Below are 17,354 nucleotides of genomic sequence, written 5' to 3' on the forward strand. Positions count from 1 at the left end.
AATCAAAACAAAGTGGGGGCAAAGTTTTAATTCCAGCTAGAGAAGAAGATGAGGTGAGAACATGTGAGGGAAAACAACATGGAGACACCAAAGTTGTGGTGGCTGGTGAACATACATTACAAGAGACAGAGAGTGTCACTGTTGTACCGGGGACGGCGAGAAGAATGACACAGAATTCAAGTCCAGGATAAAATGGGATTATTTAATTAATTACAAACTCGTTTATATAACTTGGTTCGCAAGAATGGCTAAGGCTATTGCTCTCTTAACCATATACCTCTGTGCCGGTTTGGCCAAATTTAGAAATATATCCTCTGAGAGAAGGCAGGTTACAACCACCCCTCCCCCACCAGGTTTGGGAAAAAAACCTAAATTTTCCTTGAAGGAAAGTGAAAGAGATAAAAATTATTTATTTAACAAACACACAGGAAAAGGATAATGATGTTAAATAATAAAACCTCTTGCTCTGCTGAGAGAAACCTGGGAAAATTTCAGAGTCCTTCCATAGATCTCTCTCTCCCCCTCCTTGGAGCTGGGATGGGGTGGTGGGCCCACCTCCGGGGCCAAGGCCTTGGTGGAAATTCCTCCTGATGTATTCTGATGTTGAAACAGTCCAGCAGAGAGAAAAAAGGAAAAAACGAAGTCCCAGGAAAACAAAAGTTCAACTCTCCATCTCTGGAGAAAGAACAAAGAGCTGAAAAAACCTGGCCGAAAGCAAGCAGGGTACTTTCCCCACTCTCGATCTGCTGCCACAGCTGAAAAAAAAGTTGCTATCTCTGTGTGACCTTGAACAAGCTGCAAACTGCTTTGAAGAAGTTTTACTCAGGTTTTTTTCCCTCCTCTCAGGCTCAGTTTAAAGGCACAGAAAGGCACAAAATTAATTTCTGGGCATGGGGCAGCAATATGGGATGCACATCACAAAGTCACCCCAAGACAACTTCTCAGAGTGATTGGCTGAATGCTACGACACCCCATTCAAAATATTATTCTCAGTGAACCAAAACATTCCCACACAGCCGACACCTGCAAGATAGTTTACAAATTCTCGAACTGCTTTCCCAGCTAGTTTGCATGAGAAAGAACACTTTCACAGGAGGCTGTAAAAAGCTGGAAAATTTCTCTGCTAGCTTTTTTAGCTTCTACAAGAGAGTTCTCAGTAAGACAGGTCCCTAGTACCACAGGAGCCACTTTGTGTTGGGGTGGCCAAGGGGGCTTCCCCAGGATGCTTGTTCTGTTATGTTAATCTATCCCAGTTTAGATTCCCCACTTTAACATCAACAGAAGCAAGAAACCAAAACAAGAGGAGAAAACATGCAGCTGTCCGAGGATGATGTTTTTAGCTTAGATTTGTTTTCTTATGGGTGGTGGTTGCAACCTATCAATAAATTTTAAGAGGTGTTAATGTAGAAGCCTATGAGGACACAGCATGAGTGCCAAGAGACTATATAAATGGAGACTTTGTAGAATAAAATGTCTTTTCTGTCCTTTTGCCTTCTGACGGAGGTGGTGCGCATTATTCGTGAGTGTCGCGTCCGTCTCAACTGCAACAGTCTAGGAGCTCACCTCCCTCTCTGGACAGGAGGAATGGTGGTTGATTGTCACTTAGGATCACATTTGGCTTGGCAATTCCAGTAGGCCTGATAAGGCCACTTGTTTATTCACAACTAAAGTCACAAAAGGACTTAATGTGAGACAACAATCCTGTATCTGTATACTCCCTGCTGCCTGCTGGGCTCTTCCAGGGCAGGTTAAGGGATGCAGCCCCCCTTCCAGCCCCAGGAGCACATCCAGAGGAGATATGTGAAGCAGACACATTGTGAGCTGCTTGGCAGAAAACCTGCAGCAGGCAGGGTGGGAACATCTTTGCCATAGAATAGCCTCTCACCTTGTGGTTAGGGAGAAGCTTTGAAACCTCTCAAGAGAACAAAATTGAAAGTGGGTCTCCCATGTCCTGGTAGTGTGCTGTGGCCACCATGCTGTTGGGTTAAGATGGGCACTGTCCCTTTCTACCATCAGGAGATGGTAGAAACCTTTACTGCCCTTGATGCCTTTTTCTCTGGTTCTAGAAATACGAGCCAGACACAGTTAGGGTGATAAAAAGGGGTTACCTTTATATAAGGATCTGTAGTGGTTTGGCCCAAAATACTCATTACTGTTTATCTTCTGTGAGATAAGAATTAGGAGAAACGCAAAGCAGGCACAAAACCTGAAAGAATATAAAGAAGTTTATTAACAGACCTAAAAGAAGGAAGAAAAAAATTATACCACACCTTCAGAACTCTTCTCCTCCCCCCCCACCTTCCTCCCTTCTCCCACTGACAATGTAAAAAGACAACCCTTAAGATGTTCAGTCTGTTTACCACTTCCATAATAACCTTGTTCAGTCCATTTAGGAAGAGGAGTCTCTCTGCTCGCATGTGATTCCCTTCCCATGACTTGAAGCTTTTCCCACAACTGCTTTTGAGGGTCCACTCCTGAAGGTTTTTGGGGTACAATTTTAAGGTTGAGCCGTTCAGAAACAAAAGTTCTCTTCACCCATCTCTGGGAGCATTTCATCTCTAAGAACAGAGGCCCTTCTCCTTCCCTGGGAGCAAAGGGTCTTCCTCATCTTCATCTTTAGAACTATCTCTGGGAGCATCTCTAGGAACTGAGGTTTTTTCCTTTCCCATTTGGAGCAAAAGTCCTCATCGCTTCCATCTCTCCCTGTCCAAACTTCTCATGAAATTACAGCTGCATCAGCATCTGCCTATCTCAGCGCAGGTGCTTTTGCTTACGAATTGAACACTCCACTCCCCATATCTTCATGAAATTACAACGGGATACTCTGATATATCATAGCTTCACAACAGAATTTCAGCTTTAAGCATCTCCTCTTTCTCTTCCCTCAGGTTTTCAGCTCTTCACAGCAATAAAAGGGTTAATCTCACCTCGGCCTTGCGGCTGGAATGTGGCTCATCGAAGTGGAGAGGGGGGAGAGCCAAGCTGCTCCGGCTGCCCACAGCAAGGCAGTGGGGGGGGGGGTTTCCACAGATGGAACAGGGCCCATCGGCTCCAGGATGGCTGTGGCCTGGCTCGGCCTGGCCCGAGCAGGGCCTGGGCCGGGCCCACTGGCCCCCACACGGGGCCCGCAGCCACCTGTCCCAGCACTGGAAATGAGAGAGAGAGCTGGGGGGGGGTTTGTCTATTCTTAAGTGTGTATCACAGAGGTGGCCACAATTTTAAGTGGCTTAAAGAATTGTCCATATTCAAACTGGCCATCTGATAGGTTCTGTCAGGTCATAGAGAAAGCTGTAAGAAGAACATCACTTCCGAGACTTAGCTTGCTAACCTATGACAGGATCCTTAGGTGCACAATTTGTCAGGTGGAAAACACCGAAGATTCACACCCTGCATAACATGTGTACAATTTTTATAGATTTTGCAAATTAGCATATCTGACAAGAGTTCCCCATTAGAAGCACACTCGGTGAAGTCATGCCCCCCCATCTCTAGCACCTTCTAAATCCTCCCCCCTCAGATGAGGACTAAACCCTGCTTATAAAAAATATGTCTCAAAGAGCTGGTCTCAGCCTTGGTTTCTAAGGAGAACCAAGATAGCATAGGGGTCCTGGAATTTGTTTTGTCTTTCTGCCTAGGTAAATACTGAAGCTAAGTTACAGTAATAGACTACAGAACTACAAATATATGTGCAAAGAATACAGAGAATATATAAAAGAAAAAAGACAAAAATCAAGACAGCATCACCCTTGCGATGAGCCCTTTGCAGAAGGATGCTACAGGCAGAAGCTTCAAGAACACAAAGTAGAGGAACAGTTCTGGTCTGAACAGTGTTGGATCTTTGTGTTCAATGCCTGCTAAAAGATTGAGGTCTTCCTGGGCATGCACAGCACAGCCTATGGAATTGACATTCCAGTAGGATTAGGAGGTGGCTGCCTCTTACACAGGAGTTTTCAGGGACATGATTTTGGACTTACATGCCTGTATTTTCTGCTTAGGATCCAAAAGTTCAAGTCAGCTCATACAAGCTAAATATCCAAGGCAGTTGGTGCACTGGGGGAATAATCTGGGTAAATCTCAAGAAGGGCACATGCTCAGCTGCCTCAGTCCTGATCTCAGCACCAGATATGTGCTAGGCTGCCTCAGAGCAGTTGTTAACCTCCCAACAAAGCTGAAAACATGCATTTTATTTCCTGACACCATCAGCAGAAGCTCATACCTTTACACTTCCACCACTGCAAGCCCTCAGCAGCTGAGTGTAAACAGTTCCATGTTTCAGGGAAGCAGAATTAAGTAACAAAAAAATGTGCCATTTGTTTTGGACTTGATTGATGAACACAATGACTAGGTAATAATTCCCACCATGTGTCAACTACTTATGTTTCACACCTCTCTTCCAGCTTTCTCTGAATGTTTTGTTGTTTCTGTGATCTGCTGCTAACAAGAAGCTGCATGTGAAGGTGCTTCCCATGAAAAGGCCCTTTTCCTCCACTGGCAGTACATGTAATTTTTAGAAAGCTTTCCCTTAAAGGCAAAGGTACATTTTAAGGCAGATAAATAGAGAGCTGCAGTCACAATTAGAGCTCTACAGTTTTCAGCCATGTAAATATTTGTCATAGTTCAAATATTTTCTTCTTCCCATCTGGGTGAAGTCCTAGCTTCAGAGCTATGGAAGTTTTTAGCTCTAAACAAGAGATTCAAAAATAGCCTCCTGCTCAGAGCATTTATACAGGCAGTAAGTTCTTGCTCTGCTTATTTCTAAACACAGAGTTAAACCCAGACTCTCGTGCCAGGGAGGTGCCTGGACACCAGACTACTGGCTGCTCGGGAAGTAATTTCTCTTTTTCTTCCCACTCTGTCAAACTTTTCTTTATGAGCCTTTTGCTGGAGCTGAGTTCCACTTTCAGGAAATGTTTTGGTTTTATTGAACCACTGCTTTGTCAGATTTCCCAAGCAAATCTAGTTGCAAACGCTGCCTAAAATGGAAAAAAAACCCCAACTTTTTACTTTAACAAGTCATTTAAATTATTTTTTTTTAATGGTGCAATAAATACCAGTTGTGATTTATAAACATGAATAGACTGTTCGGTATCGTCTCCTGGATACCTGTTAAACGATGTGCTTCCCTATTCTCATCCTGAGCTGCCATCTAGCTGCAGCCCTTGGCCTTGCTCCTGGGTCTGGTTTCGGCTGATTTCTGGTCTGCAAACAACAGTGGCCTTGAGCTGAGAGTGGACAGACGGTGTGTCCCGCGGAGAGACACGAGGACGCTGGCTGATGGGCACGCACGTTTTACTTCCACACCTCGGGCTCGCACATGGGGATGTGCCATCCTGACCGGTCCCTCACCCCTCCCGTCGCCGCGCCTTTACCGACGGTCCCTCCCACTCCCTTCGCTCGGCGCGGCGCAGCGCCAGGACTCTCGCGAGAGCGGGTGGCTCTAGATGCTCCCGGCACCTCCTACATTTCCTCTTCCCTGCCGCTGTCTGGAGGTGAGGACTTAAGGCCGTCAGTGAGCCGTCTCAATCCGCCCCCATCCTGCTCAGGGCGCTCTGGAGAGGCGATGAGGGGGCGAGAGCTTGAGGTCTCGGTCCGCCTCAATGTATTCGCCCCTTGGTATTTGCAGGGCTGGCGCGGGGGAGGACGGGTAGAGGTTGGAGATCGCGAGCTTGGGGGTAGCTGGCTGGTGTGAGGTAGAAGCAGGCCCTAGGGAGAGGCTATGGCAGTGGTGATGACTTTCTTAGGACACCTTTGGATTTAATTGTGAAAAGACAGTGTAATTTCTGAGCAGCTCCTGTAGTTAGTTATCGGCAGTAAGGTGAACAATCCAGGTTCTGCTTATCAGTGTTAGAAGCTTTAATATGGGGTTTTTAATTGCTTTTTTTGCAGCTGAGATCCAAAAATGGTGCGCTACTCTCTGGATCCAGAGAATCCCACAAAATGTGAGTTGTTTTTGTGAATGTTTGAGTAGAACTTGACCAAAGTCATTGAGATTGTAATTCCAAAAGTTCATCTTTTTTTTTTTCTCCTGCAGCATGCAAGTCACGGGGATCCAACCTGCGAGTGCATTTCAAGGTAGGCAGTGTGTGCATAGTAAGAAATGCAATTTCATTTGGTTTTGGTTTGGTTTTGGTTTTTTCTGTTGGGCATTTTTTGAAGAAAGTGTCTCTTATTCTGTATCATTACATGGTTGCTTAAGGGTGGTAGTGTAGGTTATGGCCTATGTTTGCTTTAGCTGCTTGTAATGGTTTTCATCCACAGGATCAAAAATAAGATACTGTGTCCTAAAGAGTTTTCTCTCTAATACAGATAACAAAATACACTAGGAAAACGGTTACAGTGAATTTAGCAGGAGGAATGGGGCTAAGTGAAATGTGACATTTGTTTCATTTGTCTTGCTCTGCCTTTCTGGTTGTTTGGAAGGAACATTGGATTCACCTGCTTATGTTGCTGCTCAAGAAGTATGGGAGGGGAGGCATGCGGTGTTTGGCATGAGGGCATAGGTCCCTCTGGAAAAGGTTTAGGTGTGGCAGTAAATCCAGGACACGTTTAAGTTAACCATGAAACCAAAGCTGAGCAGATGCTTTTCTGCTCCACAGTGGTACATAATTCATGTGAAAAGAGATTTCTGTTATCTTGATTTGCTTTTTTACTATGATCAGGTAGGATTATAGTTACTCTCTGACTTCTGCATTTAGTATGTCTTAAGCACTAATACTTTAGCCTTAATTTTTCTTTCTTTTCTCCCCTTTATAATTCACTTACAGAGATACTTAGATTGTTTCTATCTTGTGTTCTCATCACTTCCTCTGAGGTGCCATATTTGACATTTTAGTAGGAATTTATCCTTCAGGCTCCTGCTTCTTTGGATTAGCAGCCAAGGAGGAGCTATGAAAAGCATAAATACTCAAATTTTAATTTTGTTGGTTGGAAAGATCTAGGCATTAGGTAAAAAACAATAAATATGTGTTAGAGCTGCAAATTCAGTAATGGTAGTCATCCCAAAGGTTAGAAAAGTAGATAGCAAAAAAAAAAGTGTTCTTAATTATTCTTCATTCTTTAATTTAGGTGTGGGGCTTTTTAATGTGTGAGTGCTTCCTTTAAATTGAGTTTGTAGCAAAAAGAATAGGATCCAGGAAAGAGGAGTGGTTTTGCTCACGTTGTAACGTGTACAGATGTGTTAACAACTTCACTGTGCTCTGTATTGCTAGAACACTCGAGAGACTGCCCAGGCCATCAAGGGCATGCACGTCCGCAAGGCCACCAAGTACTTGAAGGACGTCACCTTGAAGAAGCAATGCGTTCCCTTCCGGCGCTACAACGGGGGAGTTGGTAGATGCGCCCAGGTGAGGTCCAAGATGAAAATGTGGGAAGGATGCTGTGTCTGATTAAAAGGAAAAAATGATTTTGAGATGGTATGGAGAATAGTCTGTCATTGTTGATTATAACTTTGTATTAAAATATAGAATCATAGAATGTTTTGGGTTGGAAGGGACCTTAAAGATCATCTAGTTCCAACCCCCTGCTATGGGTAGGGACACCTTCCACTAGACCAGGTTGCTCAAGAGGGAGAGAAGAGTTAATTCCGGTACAGCATTACATCTACTTGCAGTGTCAAGCAATTGATCAAAATTATTTGTTTTGTTATGCAATGTTAATAGAAGAGGATGTAATGGCAAGTTAATGGTGCCTGAAAGGTAAATTGTATTGTACTGGGACAAAAATGGAATTATTGTTGTCTTCTTCCAGGCCAAGCAGTGGGGCTGGACGCAGGGACGCTGGCCCAGGAAGAGTGCGGAGTTCTTGCTGCACATGCTCAAAAATGCAGAGAGCAATGCTGAGCTCAAGGTAGGCTGTGTCAGCATTACTGAATGCAAAGTGTTCATGTCGTGCTGTGTGTCAGCACTCCTGAACTGGGTGTTTCTGACATGGAAGGCCAGGTAATGACTGCTTTGTCAATGAAACTGAATTGTATCAAGGTGTTGGTATACTCTTTGTTTGAATTAGGCTGTGTGTGTTTTTCAAGTTAAAATGAGAGTAATAATTTTTCACAGGGGGATAGTTTGCACATGGTTATCAACTGTTTAAGTGGTGTTTAGGTCTCCTAAAAACTACAAAACAAAGCAAAATGTGAACTCTTGGTCAGTTTGTATCTTTGTAATATACTTGGTGCTTAATTTAGTAATTTTGATGGCAGTGGTGACTGTCTTAGGACACCTTTGGAGTAACCGTGAAATAATAATTGTCTCTTTCTGAGCCATCAGCATAATTTTAAATTGATTGTGATGCGTAGAGGGGTGGTCTCTGTTTTTCTGATTTTGGAACTTGCTCAGTTCTGTGACATTGCCAAGTTCGGCTATTTTATTTGCCAGCAGTGGTATGTGTCTGGGGGGGGGGTGATTATTCATGTTTTTGCTGTGGAGACTATTTATTTGAAGATAAAAAACAAGTCACAAATTTTATTCCTCTCCCTGCTAGGGTCTTGATGTGGATTCTCTAGTCATTGAGCACATCCAGGTTAACAAGGCTCCCAAAATGCGCCGACGCACATACAGAGCACATGGTAGGATCAATCCCTACATGAGCTCCCCCTGCCACATTGAGATGATCCTCACTGAGAAGGAGCAGATCGTTCCCAAGCCAGAGGAGGAAGTTGCTCAAAAGAAAAAGGTAGAGCATCATACCCTTAAGTCCTCTTTAATGTCAGCAGCAGGAAAGCTGATTGTTCATACTTGGCATTTTTCAGGCAGAAGGGTTGCTGTGATGACTATCTTAGGACACCTTTGGAATACCTATGAAAAAAACCAATAAGTTCTTTCTGAGCAACCTCAATATTTATTGTGAACACAACATTGATAACTTCCGAAAATGGTTTTCAGGGGTTTATATCGTACAGGGAGTTTGTTCTTCCCTTCCCCAGTCCATGTGTGTGAAACCAGGATGTGCTGCAATAAAAATTAAGTTGCAAGCCTGTAAGCAATGTAGTACTTATAGGGACACTTATGTATGTGCAAGTATGATCAGTGGATCATTTTGTAAACAGGTAAACAAATTTCTAACAGTTCTCAGTACCTTCAAAAGATAACTGTACATTTATTTGTAACATGTTTTGTGAAGGTATTGTCTCATTTTGCCACTTTCTCATTTCTGTGTTTGTTTTTCAGATATCCCAGAAGAAGCTGAAGAAGCAAAAGCTAATGGCTCGGGATTAAATCTGCTCTGACAGCTGTACATAAATAAAATGAGAAAGTTTAGATTTATTGTGTGCATTTCTCTGCTTTGGCTTCGGTAGGGTGTTGCTGTGGGACAGCCACAGGCAGTGAGCACAGTAGTCGGGATGCTTGTTGTTGCAACGCTGGGGATGCTGTTGACTTACCGCTATTATTCATATATAAAGCGAGAACACGCTCGCAGGAGCGTGGAACGTGGGAACACGCGCAGGCGTTCACTTTCCTTACCCCACTGTCCTGGCCCGTTCGGGCTACCTGATGGTGGCTGCAGCCCGAGCGCGGTGACTAGCAGCCACCGCCGGGCGCTGACGCGACTTCTGGGGGCGGGGCGTAGGCCACATGACGCGGACACCGCCTTCTCCCATTGGCCGCGAGTGAGTCGGAAGTGTGGGGACCACTTCCGGTGTGGTGGAGGAGGCTGCGGCGGCCGGTAACGGTGCTGGATTGGTGCCGGCGGAGGTGAGTGTGGGGTGGCCTCCGACGGGACTGAGGCTGCTCCCCCAGAGTCTTTTCGTGGTCTGCCGCTCCTCTAGCCCGGCTGGGGGCTGCCCTTCTATGGGGCCGGAGCGGCTCCGTTAACCGGGAGCGGACGGAGTGAACCCCGAAATGTAATAGCCCATGCTAAGGTGTGGAGCTCTTGTGTTTCAACGCGTGTTTGAGTGGAACTTCACCGATTCGGAAAAATCTTTGTGCTCCCGCCTTTCTTTCAGCGGGAGGGGGAAACGCTGCTGCGTTTTTCTTATTTTTTTTTTCTTACTAACCAAGGAACAGAGCATCACCAAATCACAGAAGAAACTTGTGAACGGTATTTTACTCTATTAGGACGGGTGTTATACTTCCAGTGGCTTGCTTTTACATCTGGCAGAGCTACGACTTATTTTTTGGTCTGAAATCTTCACACAAACTGGCTGCAGAGACACGTACAGTTAGCTCAGAAGGCCAGCCTGGGGTGTTCCCTCCAGCCATGTTCTTTAGCTGGTGGATGAATCCACAAGATATTGCTGGAAATTTTGTATCTAGGAAGTTCTGGCAGAGAGTATCTGAATTATCTTTTTGAATGGTTTTAAAGGATTAATTCATTTGTGTTCTCTTGACTGAAGATTTCTTTCTGACTTCAGAAAGTAGATCCTGGAAAACTATATTTGAAGCAGCCAAAGCTACACTTGGAAGTAGTCAACTGAAAACTGATATTTTGTTCTTCCACAGGGCTAAAAATCTTTAGGATAGCTCAAAAAAAAGAGTGAAATTGATCCCAGATGAAGTGTGCACATCTACCTCTTCATTCTCCATCTTGGAAAGCTTTTGTTTTGCTTCTTAATGTAAGAATTCAGAGAGCAGCCTAAAAAGGAGGAATGTGAAGGGCAATGTTTCTGCTGTGCAGCAGAGCATATATATTGCCCATTAGCGATATATATAATATAATACAATATATATTGCTCATCATCACTGAGAGGGTGTGCCGGTTTGGCCAAATCTAGAAATATATCCTCTGAGAGAAGGCAGGCTATAACCACCCCTCCCCCACCAGGTTCAGGAAAAAATGAATTTTCCTCAAAGGAAAGTGAAAGAGATAAAAACTATTTCTTGAACAGACACACAGGAAAAGGGATAATGTTGCTAAATCATAAAACTTCTCAATCTGCTGAGAGAAACGTGGGAAAATGTCAGAGTCCTTCCATAGATCTCTCTCTACCCCTCCTTGGAGCTGGGACGGGGTGGTGGGCCCACCTCTGGGGCCAAGGCCTTGGTGGAAAGTCCTCCCGATGTATTCTGATGTTGAAACAGTCTAGCAGAGAGAAAAGGGAAAAAAATGAAGTCCCAGGAAAACAAAAGTTAAAATCTCTGAAGGAAAAGGAGCTGGGGAAAAAAAACCTGCTGAAAGCTGGCTGGAAAGAAAAGCAAACTGGGCGCTTCCCTTCCCTCTCGCTCTCCTGCTGCAGTTGGAAAAAAAAAAAAATCTCTATCTCTGTGTGACCTTGAACAAGCTGCAAACTGCTTTGAAAAAGTTTTGCTCAGTTTTTTCCTCCCCCCTCTCAGGCTCAGTTTAAAGGCATAGAAAGGCATAAAATTAATTCCTGGGCATGGGGCAGCAATAGGGGATGCACATCACAAAGTCACCCCAAGACAGAGGGACAGCTCTAATCCTACTTAACTGCTTCCTCTCCCAGTTGTACCTTTCTGCCCCTGTGCTTTGGTTTTCCCCTTTTTTTCATCGCAGACTTCAGGTTCCTGTTTTTGAAGAGTTCCTCCTGGTTTGTGGAGAGAGGGAAGGAATAATTTTCTAATAGTTTGGCCAATTGTATGGGATTGGTGTGGGATCAAGTGATTCTTCTTGCACAGGAGGAAGTAACCCATATTTTCTTCTCTCAAATCCTGACTGGGATTCTCTTCCCCCCTCCCACTGACCTGCCCTTCAGTGGTAGCCAGCCATTGGGTAGATTTGAGTCCTGTTGTTTAATTTCACCTTAAATAAAAAGGGAATATGAAAAACAAACCTTTTGGACCCACTGTTATAATATAGTAAGAACTGGATTAATATCTGCAGCTTGCTGCCCAAACTATTTTTGTGTGGTTTAAGCAAACACTTTTATTTTCTAAATTTGTTTTTCAAAGTTGCAGCTGTAGGACTAATGAATTAATAGCAAGCTCCTTTTTTGTTAAAATATCAAGAATGTTTCCCTTGTTGAGAACTTTATAAAATTGAACCACACAGGATTTTTGAAACATTAACAGCTAGTGTATAATTTAAGAATGTTTTACGTTTGAATATTGACTAAAATCTTTCTTCATTATTTAAAGACTTTTTTTTAGCTCATGGCATACAAACAGTCATCCTAAGTTGTTTTTGTTTTTTTTCCTCACCAGCTTTGTCACAGAACAAGAAGAAGCTATGGTGTGCATTCCTTGCATTGTCATTCCGGTCCTCCTCTGGGTCTACAAGAAATTCCTGGAACCGTATATCTATCCCATTATCGCACCTTTCATTAAGCATGTATGGCCCAAGAAAGCCGCGCAGGAAATGACAGCCACAAAACAAGGTCGAGGAGGCAGTGGTGGAAATCCACAGGCACCTTCAGCCACAAAAAGAGATCAGGAGGATGAATGTGGAATTTATAAAGTAAGATTAATGCATTTAGCTAACCAGGGAAACTGCGGATAAAGTACCCAGCAATAGTTAAGCAGGGGCACCGTAAAACAGTAAATCGTTGCATGTTTTTACAGACATTTTTGAGGCTATTTTCTTATGAAAGGGAGTTGCTGGTACTGAGCCAGCTAGAAATAGTTGCTTCAAGACTGCTTCTGGTAGGTCTTGGAAGGATAGGAATTGCACCTGTTTTCTGAAACAGCTTAGTTAATTTCTTTTTTTTTTTTTAATGCCTGGCTATTCTTTTAGAGAAGAAAAAAGTCAAATAATTGGTACATCACACCAGATACATGAAGCAGAATTAAAAATAAACAACAAACCACTCTTCAGCCACCTCTGCCTCTTGTAATGGGGGAAAATGTTTAGTGCATCTAAATTGTGCATTTATTATTTATCTCTTCTTTCAAAATGCAAAGGTTTATATATCTTGTCTCTGCCCTCGTTCCCCTCCTGAAGTAATAATTATTTGTAGATCTAAAGAGACACCACCACTTTGGTTTTTGCTGCAGATTTCTTCATAGATCATTACTGGCCCTGCTTCTAAAAGCCATTTTCATCACCGGCTGTTACTGTTCTGGGTGTGAAGTCCTTTTTTGACATCCCATTTATCATGCTGTCTTTTATTTGCAGTTTGAAAGCAATGGCGTTGCAATTGGAATTGCCACAAAGAGGTCCACAGAAGTTTGTGACAAGAAAATGGATTAAAGGAATTAAATCCTAAGGATTTTATTCCCTTGTGTCCAATATGAACTCATGGTATTTCTCCTCTCACTTTGAGACTTTTTTCTTTGCATGTTTTAGCTGAATAAAACCCCTTATCACTTACAGGAGAGAGTTTATTTTGCCACAAAAATGGTGGCTAGTACATTTATTAATTTAAAATGTTGGAAAACTGAAGTTTTTCTATCTTCCTCACTGGAACTACTTTTCATCTATCATCTATTTGATGTGATTGGAATTTATGTTTAATAACTTAGGAATAAATATAGCTTTGAAACGTAAATGTATCTTAGCATCTTAATTTTATTAACTGCTAGTGTAATCCTTCAGGCTTTCACCTTAAAAGCTATGGCTGTTCTTGACCTTGCTTAAGAACTATGGATTGCATTGTGGTGACAGACGTGTCATGGTTAAATTATGAAGAGTTTAGATTTGTCATGCCAAATCTCTGGATGAGCTAAAGGAGTTACGCTATATGTAAAATTTACTTAACTTACTAAAAGCAGAAAGTCTTGATATGCTACTTCCATTAATCATTTTCCTGGAAATATTGTGCGTTTCTTTCCTGAAGAGGAGCAGCAGAGGCACGATGCAAGAGAATTGTTGCCTTATATTCTGTTGCAGTGGTTTAGAATGCTGTAGTTCTGTCTTCCAAGAAAAGCCCCACCCTCCAACTAAAATCTCTTTAACATGCTTGAGGAATTTGAATTATAATAAACCAGGATTTTATTTAAAAATAAGTTGCTTCATACAATTGTTCTTAGTCTTCTGAGCTATAAATATATAAAGCGATAACAAAGTTTTTGAAAACCTGGAGACAGACCCCAGGCAGAAGATCATAAAACAACTGACTTCATAATAAAGACCAGCTTTGCCTCCTCCTGGGAAGATGCATTCTGTTACTGACCCGCATCCCAATTGTGAAGTGTTTTAGATGTCCCTGTGCTTAGTAAGGAATAAAAATTAATTCCTGCTTTGTCCTCTCTGCCAAAACAGAGTGCTCTTTAAAAGATTCAAAACCATTTCAGCAGTTTTAGATTGTTAAGATTTATTTTCCCTAAAATCCTACCTAAGATATGCCTAAAAAGGCTATGCTATTTTCCCATTGTTTTTGACTTCTGTATCATTGGATATTTTGCCCACATTGTTGCAACAAATTGTACCCTTATCAGTGAGAACTTCACCTGGTAAAAGGTGGGTGTAATTTTTGCTGGGGTGGATTGGGTTTTCTAAACCAATCAACCTCCATCTCACCCTAAACAATAAGTTCCTCTCCTACCACTACTGTCACAGTTCATGCTCTAAATCTGAAAGCTGGGAGCTTTCTAAGGGTCTAGAATCACCTTGCAGTGAGAAAGGAGTAAACTGCCTGAGAAAGTCACTCCCACGTATTTCAAATTGAATCAGGGGAAGAAGGGGAAGCAGAGATTAAATGATTTGCTAAGAAGTTGTTTGTTAAAAACAATGCATACAGCTTGCTCAACACTTATTGTGCCTGTAATGAATTCGAGACTCAATCTGCTAATTACAATTTTATTTATTAACAGCAAGCAAGCAAGGCAAAAGCAAATACAGCGCTGGGCGGCAGGGGAGTCTCCGCTCCACCAACTGCCGCACTTTTCGCCAGTTCCAGTTCCTTCTTATACAGTCTCTTTTCCTGTTAACGTGTCTTTTTCATGGTATTCTGCGCATGTGTGACTTGTTGCTAGGGGGTCTTTTTTTCCTCCTGGTGGTCGCAGAATGAAGGTTAGTAGTCATCCTCCGGTGTCTTTTGGTTGCCCCTTCCTTGTATGGTCATTATGCTCAAGGTCCTGGAACTAAAAGCTGATTAAGCAAGTACAGATAGGGATTAGGCAAGCACATATTTGTCTCTGGCTCTTATCTGGGTATAGGCAGCTGGTTTCCTGCTACTTGATATTTAGTGGACAAAACATCCTGCATCCTTCACAATCCCCCATTTCTCTTCTTTATTCATTTTTGTTCACTGAATCTTTGTAATTCTTGTTTAGCCAGTTCTAATGTTTCTAAGTTTTCTTCTTCAAGTATTCATTTATACTTAGCTCTAATAAGCATAATGTGTGCCGCTTCTAAGCGGCTTCTTATTATAGAAATTAGTTTATTAAATATACATGGTCCAAAGGTGAGTCCAAGCACTAACAAAATTAATGGTCCTGCAATGGTTGAAAGCAATGTAGTCAGCCAGGGGGAATGATTAAACCAGTTTTCATACCAGCTTTGGTGTGTTTCCCTGTCTCGTTTCCTTTGTTCTAGCTGTTTTCTTAATTCGTTCATGGTGTTTATTACCACCCCGGTGTGATCGGCATAGGAGCAGCACTCTTCTTTGAGTGCTACGCAAAGACCCCCTTGTTGTAAAAACAGTAAGTCTAGTCCCCTGCGATTCTGTAGGACCACTTCTGACAGTGACCTGACTGACTTGACTAATCCGTCAATTGCTTGCTCTATTTTACTTAAATCTTCATCTACAGAGATCCTTAGTGCTTTAAACTCTTTTTGCTGGTTAATTAGTGAGGTTATTCCTGTTCCAGCTCCCACTCCTCCTACTGTTAAGAGGGTTGCTATGGTTAGGGCGGTGAAAGGTTCTCTCTTCATCAAGTGGTGTTCAGGGGTGATATGTTGCTTGAAAACATAGTCTTTAGGGTGGTAAGTGATTCTAGGTATGATGGTTACCTGAATACAATAGTCATGAGTATGATTAAAAACTTCAAGGGACAAACAAGGAGTTATTCCTATGCTTTGGCAGACCCATCTGGTATTGGCGGCCGGGATTAACCATGCTGCTGGCTGTCTCTGCTTTGGATTTTTCACTGTGATGTTGCATAAATGTTTTTTCTTTTCGGGAACAGTACCTACACATCGTCCTTGTCCTGATACCTGGGAGAGTGTTATCCCCTGCTCACTCACTTTGTTCTTTTTCCAAGAGCACTGTTTTGGGTTGCTCTCGTTGAGTCTTTGTGGTTTACCCATTATTCCGACAGCCTCATAAAAGGGAGGCCTGATATTATAGCATAACCAACATCCTTCTGTCAGTTCAGGGCTGGTCTTATTTAAAATGCCAAAGCTGGCTTGCATTACTTTCCATAAGGTGCTGTATTCCCTCAATTCTTTTTGGTCTGATTCAGTTTGATTATAAATAGTCGGTGTTTGAGCAGTGTGGTCTTCCTCTGCCGCTTGATTACCCTGGGACTGAATTTTTATAGGGGGGTTAATAACTACGTTGGGGCCTATGGCTTCAGCACTCGGTGGTATCTCTTCCCTTTTTATTAGGAAGTGCCCACCTCGATCTGTACCGGATTCCCATAATCTGGCTCCCCAGGTTTTTCCTATTGCCCATCCGGAATCCATTTTATTAGTCACATTTATCTGAATTCCGTGACAATTTCCACCCTGCTTTATTCCTGTGTCTGGCCCTACCTCTGGGGGCTGACACCCGCTGGGCCTCCACCCGACCTTGATATATTTGTCTTTTCCTCCTCCAGGGGAAAACCCAAAGGCGACTGTTTCACAGCCCCAGTATGCACAGTAGTAGTGTCCAGGCCAGTTACAATAGGTTTTCCCTGGGTTAGATGCTGGGCAGAAATAAAATCCTTTTTTGTTCAGGCATGGTTTTACTTGTATAATATCACAGAGTTGACAACTAAAGCTTGGGTTACTTGGCGTAGTTACTGTTTGTATAACCTTCTGATCCTCCCACCGTATTAATGACCATTTAAATGGTTGGTGTGATAGGGATTCTGTTGCGCTAGCTTCATTTAAATACAATGTAAGCACAAGAAGGGTAATATGCCGGGTCAAGCAACGAGCATCACTAAAGGCGTGGGGAGTACAAAAGTATGTTTGAGGATTCCTCCAATTTACACACTGCGACCTGCCCTCCCTCCAGGGATCCTTGTTCTTAATCTTACTTTTGAGGCATTTCCATGAGCGTAGTTTTATTATTCCATTCTGGGGGTTCTTTCCTCCACAGCCTTCTACTCTTCTGCCTCGCTCGTCGACTCGGTTGCTTCGAGCCACGAGGGGTACCATCTTCTCGGCAGCAAGAGTATTCTTCAGGAGACCCCTGGGGGCAGCTCTGTCGCTCTTGTTGCCTCTTAACGTAGGAGTCCCAGTTACAGTTCTTAACCTGAGGTGTATCACACCGGATTCCCTTCAGGTGGGTACGACAGGTGCAATGAATAATTTCAACTATAAAGGGGATTGGCTCATTAGGATGATAGCAATAATATTTTGGCTCAATTCCGTAT

At 42.9% G+C, this 17,354-nt stretch overlaps 2 protein-coding genes across 4 annotated transcripts; both read left to right on the top strand.

Moving 5' to 3' along the window:
* The first annotated feature begins 5,447 nt into the window (after positions 1-5,447).
* LOC309584617 (large ribosomal subunit protein uL22-like) lies at positions 5,448-9,257 on the top strand. 3 transcript variants are annotated; one of them, XM_082300740.1, is made up of 7 exons: positions 5,448-5,489; positions 5,887-5,939; positions 6,032-6,072; positions 7,209-7,343; positions 7,747-7,845; positions 8,476-8,667; positions 9,162-9,257. In XM_082300740.1, exons 2-7 carry the CDS (start codon positions 5,900-5,902, stop codon positions 9,207-9,209), a joined length of 555 nt encoding a protein of 184 aa, XP_082156866.1. In that variant the 5' UTR covers positions 5,448-5,489; positions 5,887-5,899; the 3' UTR covers positions 9,210-9,257. The 3 variants fall into 3 exon arrangements, with proteins under 3 accessions (XP_082156866.1, XP_082156868.1, XP_082156867.1); XM_082300742.1 differs by having other exon boundaries at positions 5,483-5,613; XM_082300741.1 differs by having other exon boundaries at positions 5,488-5,581.
* A 366-nt stretch (positions 9,258-9,623) lies between these two features.
* LOC309584618 (UPF0729 protein C18orf32-like) lies at positions 9,624-13,931 on the top strand. Its single transcript, XM_082300743.1, has 3 exons — positions 9,624-9,686; positions 12,093-12,345; positions 13,003-13,931. Exons 2-3 carry the CDS (start codon positions 12,118-12,120, stop codon positions 13,075-13,077), a joined length of 303 nt encoding a protein of 100 aa, XP_082156869.1. The 5' UTR covers positions 9,624-9,686; positions 12,093-12,117; the 3' UTR covers positions 13,078-13,931.
* The last annotated feature ends 3,423 nt before the right edge of the window (positions 13,932-17,354 follow it).

Source organism: Coloeus monedula, assembly GCF_965178545.1.
Source record: "Coloeus monedula genome assembly, chromosome: W".
NCBI lineage: Eukaryota > Metazoa > Chordata > Aves > Passeriformes > Corvidae > Coloeus > Coloeus monedula.

What these genes read in the sequence shown, in the direction of transcription:
- LOC309584617 (XM_082300740.1), top strand. Translation starts at nt 5,900, where the DNA reads ATGGTGCGCTACTCTCTGGATCCAGAGAATCCCACAAAAT. An exon ending in TCCAGAGAATCCCACAAAAT is followed by an intron (nt 5,940 to 6,031) that starts GTGAGTTGTTTT and finishes TTTCTCCTGCAG; the next exon opens with CATGCAAGTCACGGGGATCC. An exon ending in AAGTTGCTCAAAAGAAAAAG is followed by an intron (nt 8,668 to 9,161) that starts GTAGAGCATCAT and finishes TTTGTTTTTCAG; the next exon opens with ATATCCCAGAAGAAGCTGAA.
- LOC309584618 (XM_082300743.1), top strand. Translation starts at nt 12,118, where the DNA reads ATGGTGTGCATTCCTTGCATTGTCATTCCGGTCCTCCTCTGGGTCTAC. An exon ending in ATGAATGTGGAATTTATAAA is followed by an intron (nt 12,346 to 13,002) that starts GTAAGATTAATG and finishes TTTTATTTGCAG; the next exon opens with TTTGAAAGCAATGGCGTTGC.